This window comes from Acomys minous (assembly GCF_964271855.1).
Source record: "Acomys minous genome assembly, chromosome: 12".
NCBI lineage: Eukaryota > Metazoa > Chordata > Mammalia > Rodentia > Muridae > Acomys > Acomys minous.
Genome location: NC_140493.1, coordinates 58,478,147 through 58,494,258, shown reverse-complemented (window position 1 = coordinate 58,494,258; position 16,112 = coordinate 58,478,147). Strand labels below are relative to the sequence as shown.

At 44.6% G+C, this 16,112-nt stretch overlaps 1 protein-coding gene across 4 annotated transcripts in view; it reads left to right on the top strand.

Moving 5' to 3' along the window:
- Positions 1-16,112, top strand: part of FZD6 (frizzled class receptor 6) — a 33,313-nt gene that overhangs the window by 968 nt on the left and 16,233 nt on the right. For all 4 annotated transcript variants that reach the window (XM_084748714.1, XM_084748715.1, XM_084748716.1 and 1 more), the window contains exon 2: positions 13-357. In XM_084748714.1, the coding sequence (XP_084604840.1) occupies positions 181-357 (177 nt within the window). In that variant the 5' untranslated portion in view covers positions 13-180. The remainder of the gene's footprint in view (positions 1-12; positions 358-16,112) is intronic.

Sequence of the window (16,112 nt, the reverse complement as noted above, 5' to 3'; positions counted from 1 at the left end):
TTGTTTTTACAGCAGTTGACCCAGAACTCACTTTCAGGAAACAACTTCCTTCACAATGGTAAAAGTAATGAAATGAGGAATTTGCACGTTTTTAATCTCTGGTTGAGAGTCTTCTGATGATGAAAGGGGCGTTAAGAGTAGCCCAAACCATGTGGTAAAATCATCGGGAGTCTGAAGAAAATGGCAGTGTCCCCGTTTCTGTTGACGTGCGTTTTCCTACCCCTCGTTTGGGGCCACAGCCTTTTCACCTGTGAGCCAATCACTGTTCCCAGATGTATGAAAATGGCCTACAACATGACGTTCTTCCCTAACCTCATGGGCCATTATGACCAGGGCATTGCTGCTGTGCAAATGGAGGTGAGTTTCCGTGCCTGCATTGAAAATCCGTTTATATTTAGGTGGGTTTGTTGGTTTGTTTTCCCTTAAACTATTACTTTTTATCTTTAAGCATAGTTTTTTTTTCAAGTTTTGTACAAATCATGTTTAAAGTTACCAATTGGGGCCTCTAGTTCATTTGGTTAGTAGAAGGTTTAGTTCATAATGAAAGGTGGTTACAAATGATAAAAAATATTTTGCTCTTCTAAATGTTGTGTGGTTGCTTCTCTAAGACCATGAATTCTGGTTGTTGTTGTTGTTGTTGTTGTTGTTTTGGCTTTTCAAGATAGGATTTCTCTGTGTAGCCTTTGCTGTTCTGGAACTCTGTAGACCAGGTGGGCCTCAAACTCAGAGGTCCACCTGCCACTGCCTCCTGATGCCTATGAGTGAAGGTGTGTGCCACTACATCTGGCCCCAAATTCTGAACTTTTAATGGTTGACTGAATGTATAATCTGTATTACCTGAGCTTAAATGAAAGACATTTACTCGTTTTCAAAAATTACTTGTCAAATTCATTTGGTTTAGTTTTTCCAAAGCAAATAAATGATTGGAACATTTTGGTGCTAAAGAAAACGTTTTTACTAAAAAGTGACTTTTCCAGACAGAGCATGTAAGTATGATTTTTTAAAAATATGAGATACTTGTTAGAAGAAACCCCACTTGTAGGGCGAGGAGCAGAGTGACACTAAAGATTGCCTTAGGTGCCTCAGTTACCTGTCTCTGGTTTAGAGATATGCAAATGTCTAAGCGAGGTGTGGGAAGAAAAAGCTGCCTGTAGAGACAGGAACCTGCCCTGGTGCACAGATCTGTGAGGTCGATAAGTTTCATGAAGGGGGAAAAAAAAAGACAAGTGTGTCATTTTTGTAATCTTTCTCTAAAAAAGCTGAAGGCAGCAAAGGATTTTATTTAGATCGTCTCTGAGAGAGGAAACCCCTAGAAATCGTAATGGAGATAGGGTCTTGCAGCTTGGACCATCTTCTGTTGCTGTCTCCTTGAATAGTTGTCTGGCCGCCTCATTGCAGACTCCTGTCTGGGTAGGACTGTTTCTAAATACTAAAATATAGTTTTTAAAGATCTCCAAGTTATAGTATTGTATAATCTTTCCGTAGTTTCTCCAAACCAGAGCAAAAAAATCTCCTTGCCTTTTATCTGTGGGGAGGGGCACTGCGGCTTGAACACGGGGCCTCTCAGATGCAGCGAGTTCTCTGCCACTGAGCTACGACCTCAGCCCTGCAAGGGGTTCGTCCGTTTGAACACTCAGCAAAGGATGCAGGGAGCCGTCTATTGATTAATCAGAACCATAAGTGTATAGTGGGCATACCACCGAGCGGTAATTACAGCCTTCCTTCTCGCTCTCTCTCGTGATAATGTTTTATAACTCCTGCTTCAGGGAGTGTTCTTAAAGCATCTTATTTTAATCTGGTTTCCTCTGCATGTGGTAACTGCGCACGTTTTAGGTGTGAGTCCTAACCGTGACCTTATAAATTCATAACATACACGCTCAGCTTCCTTCTTGTAAGACGGCAGCAGGAAATCAGAAGGATGCATCCCGCTATTTTTAAAAGGCTTTGAAGCAGCAGCAACTAGTTTCTGTTACATGCATGTGTTTTTAAAGAGGTGTTTATGTTCTATTTTTTAAGTTTTTTGTATTATTGATGATGACGATGACGATGACTTACTTACCTACCTAGCTTCTTTCCCGGGTAGCTGTATGTCTGGACACCGTCAAGGCATTTGGATTTGAGGGCTGGCATCATCGCCAGGCTCTTCCTTGCGTGTGGTCCTCACATACCAAGCACTCCTGATGCTGGGGGCTGTCCAGGTTTTTCTTGTTACATTTCCGGTGAATTAGTTTTAAGGTGCAGGCTGAAGAATTGTGTGGTGGTTGTGGCAAACACGTGTTCCTTCTCTCTTGTCTTCTTGCAAAGAGGTTTTATTTTGAGACAGGATCTTGCTCAATTGCTCAGTCTGGTCTTGAACCGTCTCTGTAGCCCAGGTGGTCCTCGGACTTAAGTCCTCCTTCTCTTTCCTCCCCAGCGGCAGGGTTAGAAGTCTGTGCAGCCAGTGCAGGCGCCTTTGTTTTGTAATCAACAGGGCCTTCTTGTGTTTTCCAGACTGGCCTGCAACTTGCTATATAGCCTGGGCTGGGTTTTGAATTCACAATCCTCCTGCCTCCGTGTTCAGAATGCTGGGGTTATAGGCACCCACCACCATGCCTACCTCAAATGTATTTTCTTGGCTACCAAGAATTCCATGTGCATCAGAGACCTATCATATTTCTCTTTTTTAAAAGTTAATTTATTCATATTGTATGTGTGTATATATGCCCAGCATGTATGTGTGTGTGTGTGTGTGTGTGTGTGTGTTCTATGCACAATACCAATGTGGAGGTCAGAAAACCATGTATAGGAATCAGCTTTCTCTTTCCACCATGGGCTCTAGGAATCTACTCAGGCAAATGCCTTTACCACTGAGCCACCGTATCTCTTCTCTTCTCTTCTCTTCTCTCCTCTCTTCCCCTCCTTCCCTTTCTCCCTCCCTCCCCCTTCTCTGTTTTTCAAGACAGAGTCTTTCTGTGTAGCTTTGCCTGTCCTGGACTCACTTTGTAGACCAGGCTGGCCTCGAACTCACAGCGATCCACCTGCCTCTGCTTCTCGAGTGCTGGGATTAAAGGCGTGCGCCACCACATCTGGCTTTTCTCTTTTTTTTTTTAATGCCTCAGTTTTCATTTTGTGCTCGCTAGCCTCTTTTATTAGTTTAGATATTGTGAGACAATGCTAGCCTATGACTAGATGAGATAGGATGGTGGCTCTCAATGTTTAGTTCATAGAGAGCAGCTTCTGAGAGACTATGATCTCTGAGGACAAGCACAGCTGTGTTAATAAGCTATCCCAGTGCTAGAGATGATTGTTAAAGTCTAAGACCCTCTAATTAAACCTTTTCTGTGAAGGGCCACATATTTTTGGTTTTATAGACCATGCAGTCTCTGTCAGAGCTACTTACCTTTGCAATTGTGGCCGGAAAGCTGTCGTAGATAATATATGAACAAATTAGTATGGCTGTATTTCATAAAACTTTAATGCTTTTGCAGAAATGGGCAGTGGGCGGGCCTGTGAGCTGTACTTGATTAAACCTTTAAGTATTTGAAAGTGTTTCACAGATAGTAGATTGTGGAATGAATACACATTATTGGGCATTCTTCTTTTCTATATTTTGTGTATGGGGGTGCGGGGGGGGGGCGGGGAGGCAAGAAGAGGCCAGACAGAGGAGTGTGTTGGGTGTCCTTTTCTTCTGCTTTCCACCTTTCATTGAACTGCAGTCTTACTGTTTGGCTAGGCAGTGTGGCCAGCAAGCCCTTGGGAGCTGCCGCCTGTCATGCACAGCCACACTCAGGTTTTTATGCACATGCTGCAGGCTCACATTCAGAACCCCATGCTTGCAGCTCCTGCTGCTTGTGGTGGTTTGGAAGAGAACGGCCCCATAGGCTTATGTGTGGATATTTTGTCCCCTACAGTAAGGTGGTCATTATGTTGTGCGGGTGTTTTTTCCTTCTCTTTCTTAGTTCCTGGAATGACGACTCATGAGATTCATTAAATATTATACAGATAGGTTGGCCACAGAGCTAGGCTCTTCTCTGACTAGCTCATAACTTAAAATAGCCCATTATGCTAATCTACATTTTTGCCATGTGGCTGGTTACCTGAGCTCAGGCGCCATGCATCCGTCTGCCTCACATCTTAGCGGCTCAGTCTCTAGCATCTGCCTCTATCCCAGAATCCCTTCTGCCTGCCGGATATCCCACCTGTTTCCTGCCTTAGCTATAGGCCAGAGGTTTTTTTTTTTTTTTTTTTTTTTTAATTGACAGGTGTTGCATCTATACAATACACAAGAGATTCCTTCTACAACCCCCAGGTGGTAAAACTATTTGGGAAGGATTAGGAGATGTGGCCTTGCTTGAGATAGCTGTGTTTCTGTGGATGGGTTTTGAGGTTTCAAAAAGCTGGCACCTTTTTCAGTCTCAGAGTCAGCCTCATATCCCCCTCACACACACTGTCTACTTGTAGATTAATATACGAGCTCTCACCTAGTTATGCTCCCCACCATAACAGTCATGGACTCCAACCCTCTGAAACCATCAGCCCCAAGTAAATTATTTCTTCTATAAGTTGCCTTGGTAATGGTGGTTTTTTTTTTTTTGTTGTTGTTGGGTTTTTGTTTGTTTCTTTGTTTGGTTTGGTTTGGTTTTTGGTTTTTTGAGACAGGGTTTCTCTGTGTAGCCTTGGCTATTCTGGACTCACTTTGTAGACCAGGCTGGCCTTGAACTCACAGCGATCCACCTGCCTCTGCCTCCCAAGTGCTGGGATAAAAGGCGTGGCATTAAGTATGCATGTGAGTGCAGGTACCCACAGAGACCAGAAAAAGGCATCAGATCCCTTGGGGCTGGAATTAGACAGTTTGAATCCTGGGAACTGAGATTCTGTCCTCTAGAAGAGCAAGTGTTTTTAACTACTGAGCTGTCTCTCCAGCTCCACCCCTCCCACACCATACGCATTTGGTTATTTCTTGTGAGGCAAGCACTCACCGTATGGCTTTGTCTGTCTTAGAACTTGCTATGTAGACCAGGCTAGCCTCCAATTCATAGAGACCCGCCCACCTGTGCCTCTGGAGTGTGGGATTAAAGGTGTATGCCACCACACCCTACTCCATATAAATATCAAATTTGATACAAGGCAAAAGGATCTGACAGAGATATCATGGCTCTTCAGTTTTGCTTCAGAAATTGCTTGAAAAAAGAGATTTCAGAGTATTCCCCTCATTTTATATCCAAACATAAGGTCGTTTGTCTTACAAGGAGTTAAGTCATGACTGAATAGCAGCTCGACTTTGTAAAGATAAGGGTGTGGCACAGCGGAACTCTTCCTGGTGGGACAGCAGACGGCGCCTGGTTCTCCGGCAAGCTTCTTCTGTCTCCTATCTGAAGCATCTTCTTAGAACTTGTGAGGTTGGCGTCCCGTGAGAGGCTGACTTCATCCCGCAGGGCTGGGGGTGATGCAGGGAGGATGGAAGCAGGAGTGTTGTGTTGTCCTCTGTTGAGATCCTGAGTCATGTGTTGTGTTTGGACCCGAGTGTGGCCATTCTTCTGTGAAACAGTTTAAAGGAAGGAAGCCATAAAACCCTTTCCTTTCTACCTGTTTGTGTGTACTATTAAAGTGTCGACACTCAATTAAAAATAAAAGGAATAGAGAGATACTGGATCAACAGATGGCTAAGAAAAAATTGTTTCTGTTGTAGAGTGACTTTTCTTTAGACGGTTACAATTTTTCATGTGCGTGTGCTTTTAGAATAATCCAATGGGCTGTGTCCTGCCGTCATTCCCCACCTCTGTCACTCTCTCATATCCACGTCTCCAAAACAGAGTAGGTGTCTAGAGTCCTTCAGCTATTTTTTTTTTTTTAGGGTTTACTATGTAGTTATCCCACAAATAATATAAGAGTCATAGAGATGAAATAAATGCTTCAAAGTATTCTCAGTCAGAAAGGCAACATGGTTGCTGACCCAAAGCTCACCTTCCTTTGGGGTGTCGTACCTTGGACTACTGGGTCTACAGAGTACAGGTAGACCTACACATGAACAGAAAGGGGGCTGTGTCCAGGCACAGAGCTCCTGTCCTGTTCCTTGGTATCCTGCAGTCTGGGATACTGTTAGCCACACCCTCTGAAGAGCCTGAACACAAAGGGGTATGGGAAGACTGTCATTATTTTCTTTCCTTGAGACTGTAGAATGCAGCTCAAGTTGTCTTATGTTTTTTTGGTGGGGGTTTTTTTGGTTTGTTTTTTGAGAGGGGGGTCACTCTGTGTAGCCTTGGCTGTCCTGGACTCGCTTTGTAGACCAGGCTGGCCTTGAACTCACAGAGATCCACCTGCCTCTGTCTCCCGAGTGCTGGGATTAAAGGTGTGCGCCACCACTGCCCGGCAAGTAATTAATTTTCTTAAAGCAGCGGTTTTCAACCTGTGAGTCTCAATCCTGAAATGACCCTTTCATAGAGGCTGTTTAAGACCATCAGAAAACCCAGTTATTTATATCATAATCCATAACAATAACAAAATTGCAGTTATGAAATAGAAACAAAAATAAGTTCATGGTTGGGAGTCACCACAATATGAGGAACTGTATAGGAAGGCTGCAGCATTAGGACGGTTCAGAACCACCATCTTAAAAGTGCCACTCTAGGCTGGGCATGGTGGTGTACGCCTGTAATCCTAGCATGGGGGCGGGGGGGTGGGTGCTAGCAGGAGAATTTCTGAGTTAAGTCTAGCTTGTTTTACAAAGTGAGTTCCGAGACAGCCAGGGCTACACAGAGAAACCCTATCTAGAATGACAAAACAAAAAACCAAAACAATTTTCTCTAGACTTTTATAACCACCTTGACAGTGTTTGAATTTTATTAACATTTTAGGACCCTGTACAGTTCATTGCACCTTTTCTCACTAAAGTTTTTTTTTTTAAATCAACCTGCAGATTTCTTGATTGTCTCTCAATTTTCATCACTAGCATTAGATGCCAGCTTTGTGTGTGTGTGTGTGTGTGTGTGTGTGTGTGTGCCTTTTAAAAGCAGAAAGTGAAGCCTTTATCATGCTGTGGGTAGCACTGAGTGTGTGACCAAGAGGAAAGAGTGCAGATTCTGAGTAAAATCAGATACTTGGCAGTCACTTTCCAGAACCAACGGGATTCTGATCCATGCCTCAGTAGAAGAATAAATGTTCTTCAGCGCTGATGGAGACATGGCCCAGGCAGGAGGGTGCTGGCTGCAGGACCCCCAGCGTGGGCTTACCCTTCCCGTGTTTCTCCAAACAAACAAATGAACAAAAACTACAAAGCCAAACACAAACTTTCTTCTTTTAAGTTTTATTTTATTATCTTTAAGTTGTATTTATTTTGTTCTGGTCTGGACGCCTTGTCTGCATGTGTGCCTGAGCACCACATCAGTGCCTGGTGCTCTTAGATATTGAGTTACAGATGGTTATAAGCCAACACATGTGCACTGCGAATTAAACTTGGGTCCCCTGGAAGAGCCAGTGCCCTTAACTGCTGAGCTGTCTCTTCAGTCCCGTCAAACACCTTTCTTTTTCTTAGTACCTCAGTTAAAATTCTAGCCCACAGTTTTCAGCCCTGCTAGTACTACAACCCCAGGTCTGTGTTAGGGTTTCTCCCATTATCACCGTAGTACGGGGAGTTACAAGTCCTTTTCCTGTATGCATCACTGGGACTAGCTGCAACCCATCCACTCAACAAAATATTTGAGTGCATAGATCAATAAATACCAGAGTCACCACTCACCAGGCGTACAAAAAGGAATCAGACCTTGATGCTCTCATGGAATTTATAGTCTCATCAGAGAAATGTAAAACTATCTGGTTTTGTCTTACTATTTTTTATTATAGTTTTCAGTAAAGCTTCATATTCTTAGATTGCCTTTTGCCCATAGCTGCTCATTAAACAAAACCAAATACACATTTAGACCTACTTTAATACTAGTTTCCTCTGATCAAGGAGAATTCAAGCCCAGGCTCCAAGGAAGCAAGTTACACCGCGGACCCTGATGTAGGAGGAGTCTACTCAGGAGGATTGCACTTGGAGCTCCCCTGAGGGCAGATGCTGACTGGAAGGGACCCAAGGTCTGAACCTGACCCCACATAGCCGTACAGTCCACGTGGATGTGGTGCCGTAATCAGGGCTGAACAGTGTTTGCTGTTCTGCTTTAGGTCAACCTCAAGGGGAAGTCAGATTACTGAATTTAAGTGTCTCTTCCTGCCACTATGACCCCTTGTTCCAGAGTCTAACAATCAAATCTTGAAATAACTGGGGGATGGGGGGACAGGAACCTTATTGATACCCACGCAGCAAATATTTAGTCTACATGGTTAAGCGCCTCCTCGGCATTGAAACCTTTTGGGTCACATTCACACACAACAAAAACAGTGGCTGTTGTAGGCTCATGTTGGAAGAGTGTTCTCACAAACGGCATTTTCAGATTGCTAATCACAAGTTCTTCCATCTTCCTCTTTAAAATAACTACGTGGGGCCAGCAATATGGCTCAGCAAGTAAAGGTGCCGGCCACCTAGGCTGCTCTGAGTGGGGTCCCTGTGACCCACACGGTGGAAGGAGAAAACTAACTCAGAAGTTGTCCTCTGACCTCCACATGCATGCCACAGCAAATGTGTGTGTCTCTCTCTCTCTCTCTCTCTCTCTCTCTCTCTCTCTCTCTCTCTCTCTCTCACACACACACACACACACACACACAATTAAAAAAAAATCCCCATCTGCTTATGTCGTTCCCCGTATTCTATGAGTGTGACTTCTTATCTCAGTCTTTCTACTGATAATATGGATACAACATAATGTTTAAAATTCTGTTTCTTAGGGCTACCTCTGAATAAGGCTAACACCATATAGCAGTTTACTCTTGGCCGGACAGCTTGTATAAGGCAGGCTGTTATTGATGCTCTTTTGTCATTTAGTCAGAGGTAACTCTCCATGAAGCCATTAGTGCTGCTGTTGCTACTTGTTTGTTCTGTAGTGCTGGCACCTGAACGCAGGAACCTTGGGTGTGCCAGGCAAGCTGTCTAAAATCAAGCTATACCCAAGTCCATCAATGTTTATTTTTAAGGAAAAAAAACCTAATATGGCAGACGTAGACATTCTAAGACCATGAACAATATGCTTTCGCTGCTCTCCCATTGTTAGCATAAAGGTCGCTCCACTAGCCTGCCTCTAGGTGCTTATATGGAGGAGCTGCAGTTCTGAGAAGCCCATGGCAGGCGCTGCTACTGTGATCTGGGGACTACTCTTTGAGAATTTCTTTCTGTGGTGAGTTAGCCCAGATGTACCCTTCTGTGTGCACTAAAAGGGAGCACTGGCCAGGTTAGAGCTGCATGCAAGTGCCATGGCTGCACGGATTTGGTCCAGTAAGGAAAGTACATCTGAAGAAGCACCTTAGCCATGCAGCTAGGGTTGCTAAGAACACATGTGGGTTCACTAGAACGTTAAAATGGTCAAGTAGCAGTAATTATCAGTTTTGATGGTGTCACTAATCTCAGAAAGCCCTATTGATCCACATTATTGCTTTGCTTTTACATCTTATGTTATTATAGAGAAAAGACCTCTTAATAGTTTGTGTTTGGCTTTTCTTCCCATGATGATGTTTGTAGAAAACCAACATGGTGATGGTGCTTTTGCTAGATACAGCTATTTTAAGGCATACACAAAGAGAGCTGATAGATGACAGTCCTCTGCCAAAAGTCCATTTACTGTCTGGCTTCTAAGAACTCTCTTTCTGTAGCCAACACACCAAATCTAGACTCTCTGAGAAACAAGCCCACATCCCTATATAAAGCTGTGTTCCTTTTGCTCTTTCTTTCTCTGGGCCCTCAGAAGTAAATCTCAGCAGTGTCTTGCAACTAATTCTCGCTTCTTGCTTTCAGGTTTTATTTTCATTTCGCCCTCACCCATCTTCCAGAGTGGACCTCTCTGTTGACGCACTAAAGAACGGTGGGGATAGAGCAGGGACCTATTTACCTTCTTCTTACAAAGTCAAACTTCTCAAGAAGGACGATCTTGCCTTGAAGGCCGTGGGTTAAGAAAGCTGCGTCACTGCATGACGTCACACTGATAGAATTCGATCACCTGCAGGACCAAACTGTGCATTTGGTTTTCAGCGTCTTGCGTTCTCAGTCCTTTTTAAGCCTTGTGTTTTACTTCATATAAAGCAGGAAATGAGGAGTGCTAATCATTCGGCTCCATAACTAAGCGGCTCCTGAGCGTCCCTACTTGGCACCGCCATCTTGGTGGTCTTGGTTCTGTCTTTCTGGCAGCAGCTCCTCCGTCCTTCTCCTGTTGTCTTTCCGTCACTGGACACACCATTCTCAGATGGACTCAGGGCCCAAGAGCCTGCGAGACTAAGTCTGTCTGTCATTGATGTACCATATGGTGCCACGTTTCCATTCTATTCATAATAGAATAACTGCTGTTGGCCTTCTAGAACTGTTTCCTGTTCACTGAAATCACTTACGATCCATTCTTTGTGCAATTTCCATACTAGTCAGTCTTTTTTTTTTTTTTTGCTGATTTAAGGTAAAGAAAAAAACAAACAAACAAACAGTGTGTCTTGAACAGCATGTAGACTCCATGACGAGGCTGGAGGGTCAGATTCAGATCATATGGAGGAAACAGCCAGAGCACAGGCAAGATCGTGCCAGAGAGTGACTGTGGCTCGTGCCAGACCTCTGCAGTGGACCTTCATTCTGGCGCTGCAGAGGTGGTTGATCCCACAGCCGCTGTCTCACCTCGTCTGTTTCTTTCTCTTTTGCCAGCCTCTTCCCAAGACTCATCTACCTGAGGCATCCAAATGGCCAGGCCCATGAGTCCGATGCCCTCCCTGTGCCCTCCTTAGCTTCTCTCAGGGAATGTCCCCTACCTTGAGATTCCCAAAACATAGATGCTGAATAGGGAGATACTAAGTGATCGTGCTAGAGTTCTGTGCAAGACAGCTTGCCTACCGAGAAGATCCTTTTGTTGTTTGGGAGTTTAGCTTTGCTACTAACGCCTCTGGTATTTTCTTCATAAGCTCTTGAGCTGTCATGAGTGTCCTTAGAGGTCATCTAGGAATCTTCTCCCATTTCACTCTGAGAATACCCTGAGACCCGTAACACAGGTAGTTAAACAGTCTGTCAGTTGAAAGATCATATAAATAGCGCTGTGCTCTCTTTCTCGTTATGCGTGTGTCCTGTTTTAGCTGCCTTTGGTTTTGTTGATCAGGGCAGACCTGCCCTCCCCTCCCCGGTGGCTTCGTACAGATATTGGCAGCTCTGTGTAGGCTTTCCACTGCTGAGAACTGACCTTTGAAGGAATCAGCTTTTCATTCTCTTGAGGGTTAAAACTGCAGTTAACAGGGCTATTTTAGTCATTATTAAATGCGAGACCCTCAAAAGTGTTGTTGATATTTTGCCAGTGTTTGAGTTTTTTTGATAAGTCACAGAGAAGTGAAAACAGAAGAATGCATGAGTGTGCTCCTGAAGACAAGATCCCTGAGCGAGTTGAGTTATTTAGCACGCAGACTAAAGAAACCATACGGTTTGAGTATTTCCTCAGTTCAGAAGCCTACATGGCCCTTTCTGTGGAAATACTCATTACTATATTGTGGAGTTCAAAGTGAAAACTGAAGGTTTGCAGTCTTCACCTCTCAAAGTTTGCTTTCCAAACACGGAGTTTGACATTCTGTGGGAAACTGTTGATTCCTAACACAGTTTTTACTTCAAAAGATCGGCGAGACAGTCCCATCCTGTTCATGTTTTCAAATGACTGCTGTGAGCTCAGTTGTGGGCTGACCCATTGTTTGAAGCTGTACCTGTTTCTAAACTCTTTGTTCCAAAATGGCCTGGCTTTAGGGGGTCTGCACGCTATTTAGAATGGTAACCGTAGCCTGGGATTTGTGATGTGTGACCTGTGAGTTTCTGTTGTTTACAACCTGAAAAGCATTTTTCATGTAAATTCCCAGTCCTCTCCTGATATATTCCGACCGCCCCCCCCATCCTTGTTGAATTGACGCATTTGTTTTTCTTCTGCTTTGAGAGAGTAATTTTCAGCAAGAATTGGAGTCGAGAGGACAGACTAGGGCCTCCTGTTGGTTGCTGCTCTGTCACCACCACACAAGGTGAAGTAACCTCTTAGAGCCTGGCCCCTCATCTGCAAAGTTGTCTCACAGGGTTATTGTGGTGTCTGAAAAAGCTTATTATGAGTATTGATAGTAGGATATGTTTTATAATATTATAGATAGTATGATAAGGTTTATGATTCACAGCTGAGGTATTACTAACGGTGATCTGGAATAAGAACATTAAGATTCTAATCCAACATAGGTTTTGGAATTTCCAAAATGATTTACAATAAGAAATTGGCACATTTTCTGCTAGTGATCTGAAGGCGTGGCCCAGCTGGGCTGTTGTGGGTGTGTGATGGCGAGGTTGTTGTAGGTGTGTGATGGCGAGGTTGTTGTGGGTCTGTAATGGCGAGGTTGTTGTGGGTCTGTGATGGCGAGGTGCTGTAAGGTCACTGCAGTGAAGGAAACCAGGAGAAGCGTCTCAGCAGGGTAGATTCCTTCTGGGCCAGAGCAGCTGTGCCTTTATTTGTTTAATATCTTTTGTAACTTCCCATTTCACTGGCTCTTGGCTACATGAGGTGTACAAAGATGCTTTGAGAATATCTGGCCCAAACGTCCTCTCAGGCCCCCAAGACTAAATCCTTTGTCTGTTACTATGAAACAACTTGAAAGTTGATGGTGCTATTGGATCTGACACAAAGACATGTTTTCTTTGTTCTGCACAGTATTTTTAATGCATTAATCAAAGTGCCAAGATTCAATATTTGGGAGCTTTCTCACCTAAAAACCGAGGCTCTCTTTTTTGTGTATACAAAATTGATGTTTCTGACAGTTCTGTGTTCACACCTCCAAGCAAAGGTCTGGTAGCTCTGGGTGGCAGCTGCTGACAGCCACTTTCCCTGTCTCATACATTTTCAACTGCTGAGCCTGGCCTTCAGATATAGTTTCAGTTTTCAGTGTGATTTACTCTCTTTTCTGTATATAAATATCAGTTTTGCTACAGTAGGCAAACTATTTGCATCAAGGCCCTCTAGAGGAATAGAACCATAGAATAAATATGTATTAAAAGTAGATTTGCTGGGAGGTGGTGGCACACACCTGTAATCCCAGCACTCGGGAGGCAGAAGCAGGTGCCTCTCTGTGAGTTCGAGGCCAGCCTGGTCTACAGAGAGACTTCTAGGACAGCCAAGGCTACACAGAGAAACCTTGTCTCCAAAATCAAAACAAAAAAACTACCAAATAAAAGAAGTAGATTTATTAGATTGTCTTACATATGGACTGGGTAGTCCAACAATGGCTGGCCAGGTGCTGGAGCAGCTGAGAAGCCAGTAGCTGCCAGGATACCACAGCTTGCCATGTTGGTCCTGTAAGAAACTTGTAAAGCAAAGTATACATGCGACTTTCATCTTGCCATTGAACTGGACATCAAATGTTAAATGTTGGCCATCAGCTCACTGTGGCAGTTGTAAAGTGATTTCTCTTTAGAACCAATACAGTATGCTTGCATTCTTCTACTGCAGAGTCTGGTCATCAGACACTTTAAAGACCCCTACCATATTCATAAAGGCTGTTTAAGGTCTTTACTTGTGCTTAGCTATGTTGGGAGATTCATGGCCTGCTGTGGTAGGGTTGCTGAGCTCTAGTGGAGACAGTGTCCTGGCTGTTACTAATTGTGTTTACGCTGGCGTCTAGACATCTGAGATCGGGAGATTGTAATTCTAGGTGCGGATATCTTGTCTTTGTTGGCTAGGTGTTTTATTCCTTGGTTTCTGTTTCCTGTCTGTGGTGGCTGCTGTTGCCTCGTAGGAAAGTCTTCTGGTGAGTAGCCAGTGGGGCCTCCAGGTGATGTTCTGGCTATTGAGAGCTGAGGCTTAAGAATAGGGAAGGGCCGGGGAGACAAGGGATTTCGAGAGAGGGAGGAAAGCAGGGTGTTCCACCGAGGTCTGCTAAGTTCGTTCCCTCGGAATGGAGTCAGAGCGTGAGGAGAGGCCACAGCAGAATATTTGCTGTAGAGCTGGGGATGAGACCAGGGGTTGGACTTTGAGGAACGGGAGGAGAGGGGGGGGGCTCTGCACTTAGCTTACTTGCCTCTCTGGCAGGAGTGGCCTGTGGGTTCCCAGGGAGTGTGTGCTGGAGCTGTGGGGGAGGGTGGATGCTCTGGTGTTCTGCGTGATCCGCTGGAGATGGGTGCAGGAAGGGAGGGAGGGTGCAGCAGGTGGTCTGTGTAGAGCTGGGTTGAGACTGGGGGATTTGACTTAGAGGAGCAGAGGGAGAGGTGAAGATCTGAAATTGGCCTACCTACTTCCCTGGCCAGAGGGATTACCAGACACTCAGAGATGTTAGACTACAATTAGACTTGATGAGGACAGTATAAACAAAGAAGTAAGCACACCAGCTGTTATGTCTCCTCACCTGCCTCAGCCCCAGTGGAGGCTCTCACATGTCCTGGGCATTTTTCCTGGCCAGGTGAAAGGCCGACCATTAAATGCTTTAATGGCAGACAGAGACACAGAGACAGAGACATCAGCTGTGGCTGGAGAGAAAGCTTGGCTACGCTCAAAGGCCCACAACCAGAATGCCAGAATACCAACTGCGGTGTCTCTGTTCTTTCTTAGTCACTTTGGTGACAGTCAGGTTGGGCGAACACTCCATGGGTCCATCAGTCTTGAAAACTACTTACTGCCCTGTGGCTGTTGGGTATGGGTTCTGCAAGCTTTGAGATAAGATCTCACTGGATAGCCTGGCCTGGCCTTGAACTTTCTAGCCTTCTGTCTCAGCCTCACTGTGATCAAGAGATAATCCATCGCTCCCGGTTGTTTTACTGTTTATAGTTTACGGAAATTTTATTAGGTATAAGCAATATCCAGCAGCGTATTTTAAAGTGTGTTTGTGACAAGTTATTCAAAATCTAAATGGTTTGTGTCAAGAGCTATTTCATTGGCCTTACCAAAGAAAGCACAATCCCTATTCCTTTTTATCTTCCAGAAACTTCTCAGACCTTGTAATTCACTGATGAGAGCTTTTCCTGAGGGGAGGAGTTTGGTGGAGAAGCTGCATTTAGGGCTGACTGTCCTAAGGTCTCACACTCTCTACATAGAGTCTGTCTGTATTTGTTCCCACCTGCTGCAGGAGGAACCATCTCTGAGCATACACTACCTTTTAATTTGAAAGTTAACTTTTGAAGTTTCTTCCAGGGCCAAAAATGTCAATATTTTACCCTAGCGTAAATATTTTGCTAGATAAAGAGTCTGTTTTGAGAATGGCTTTCCATCTGAGCCTGGGAACTATTTTTTCATTGCCTTCTGGCACCTGACGTATTATCACATATTTCGGATGTAATTCCTTTGCCTCCCCTGGACACAGTTGTGATCTTGGCTTTGCTGGTATAATTTTTTCTTTTGTCAGCTTTAGTCATTGTTGACGCAGTCTCTGCCCAGGCATTCGTTACTCGGTTATAACACATGCTCCCTTAGGCGCAGGGGATACAGCAGTGCCTGGAGCAGACAGAGTTCCTCCCTCCTTTAATTTAATCCAGGTGGTAAAGGCAACCACTGAAAAACAAATGGTATGTGAATGACTTTTTAGATTCAGGAAAGGACAAGTACAGTAGTAGGACAGGATATTTTGGATAGATAAGTAGAGGATGCCTCTGCAGGTGACAGGGTGAGGTCGGCAGTCACGACTGGCAGAGTGAAAGAGCAGCAGGTGCAAAGATTGAGGCAGAAGCACCGCCAGTGATAGGGAGCAAAGAGCAGCGAGTGGGAGCCGGTATGAGGGTCGGGGGGGTTGGGGGGGATGGTTGAGGACAAACTTAGATTTTAAAGAGTCACATTGGCGGGAATGTGGATTGACACGGATGGAAGATTAGCAAGCATGGGATATGGTGAGGCCCATAGGAGGCCTTTTCAGTGGGTGGCAGCAGTGCAAATGGTCAAATTTGAAACATACTTGAAGGGAAGATTGTAGGAGTTGTTGATGGACTGGATATAAAGTGAAAGAAGGAAGTAAGGAATGGAGCTCAGGGTCCTTGCCGGGGGGGGGGGGGGGGGGGCGCTGTTTGCAGGATGGCGCTGAGTTGT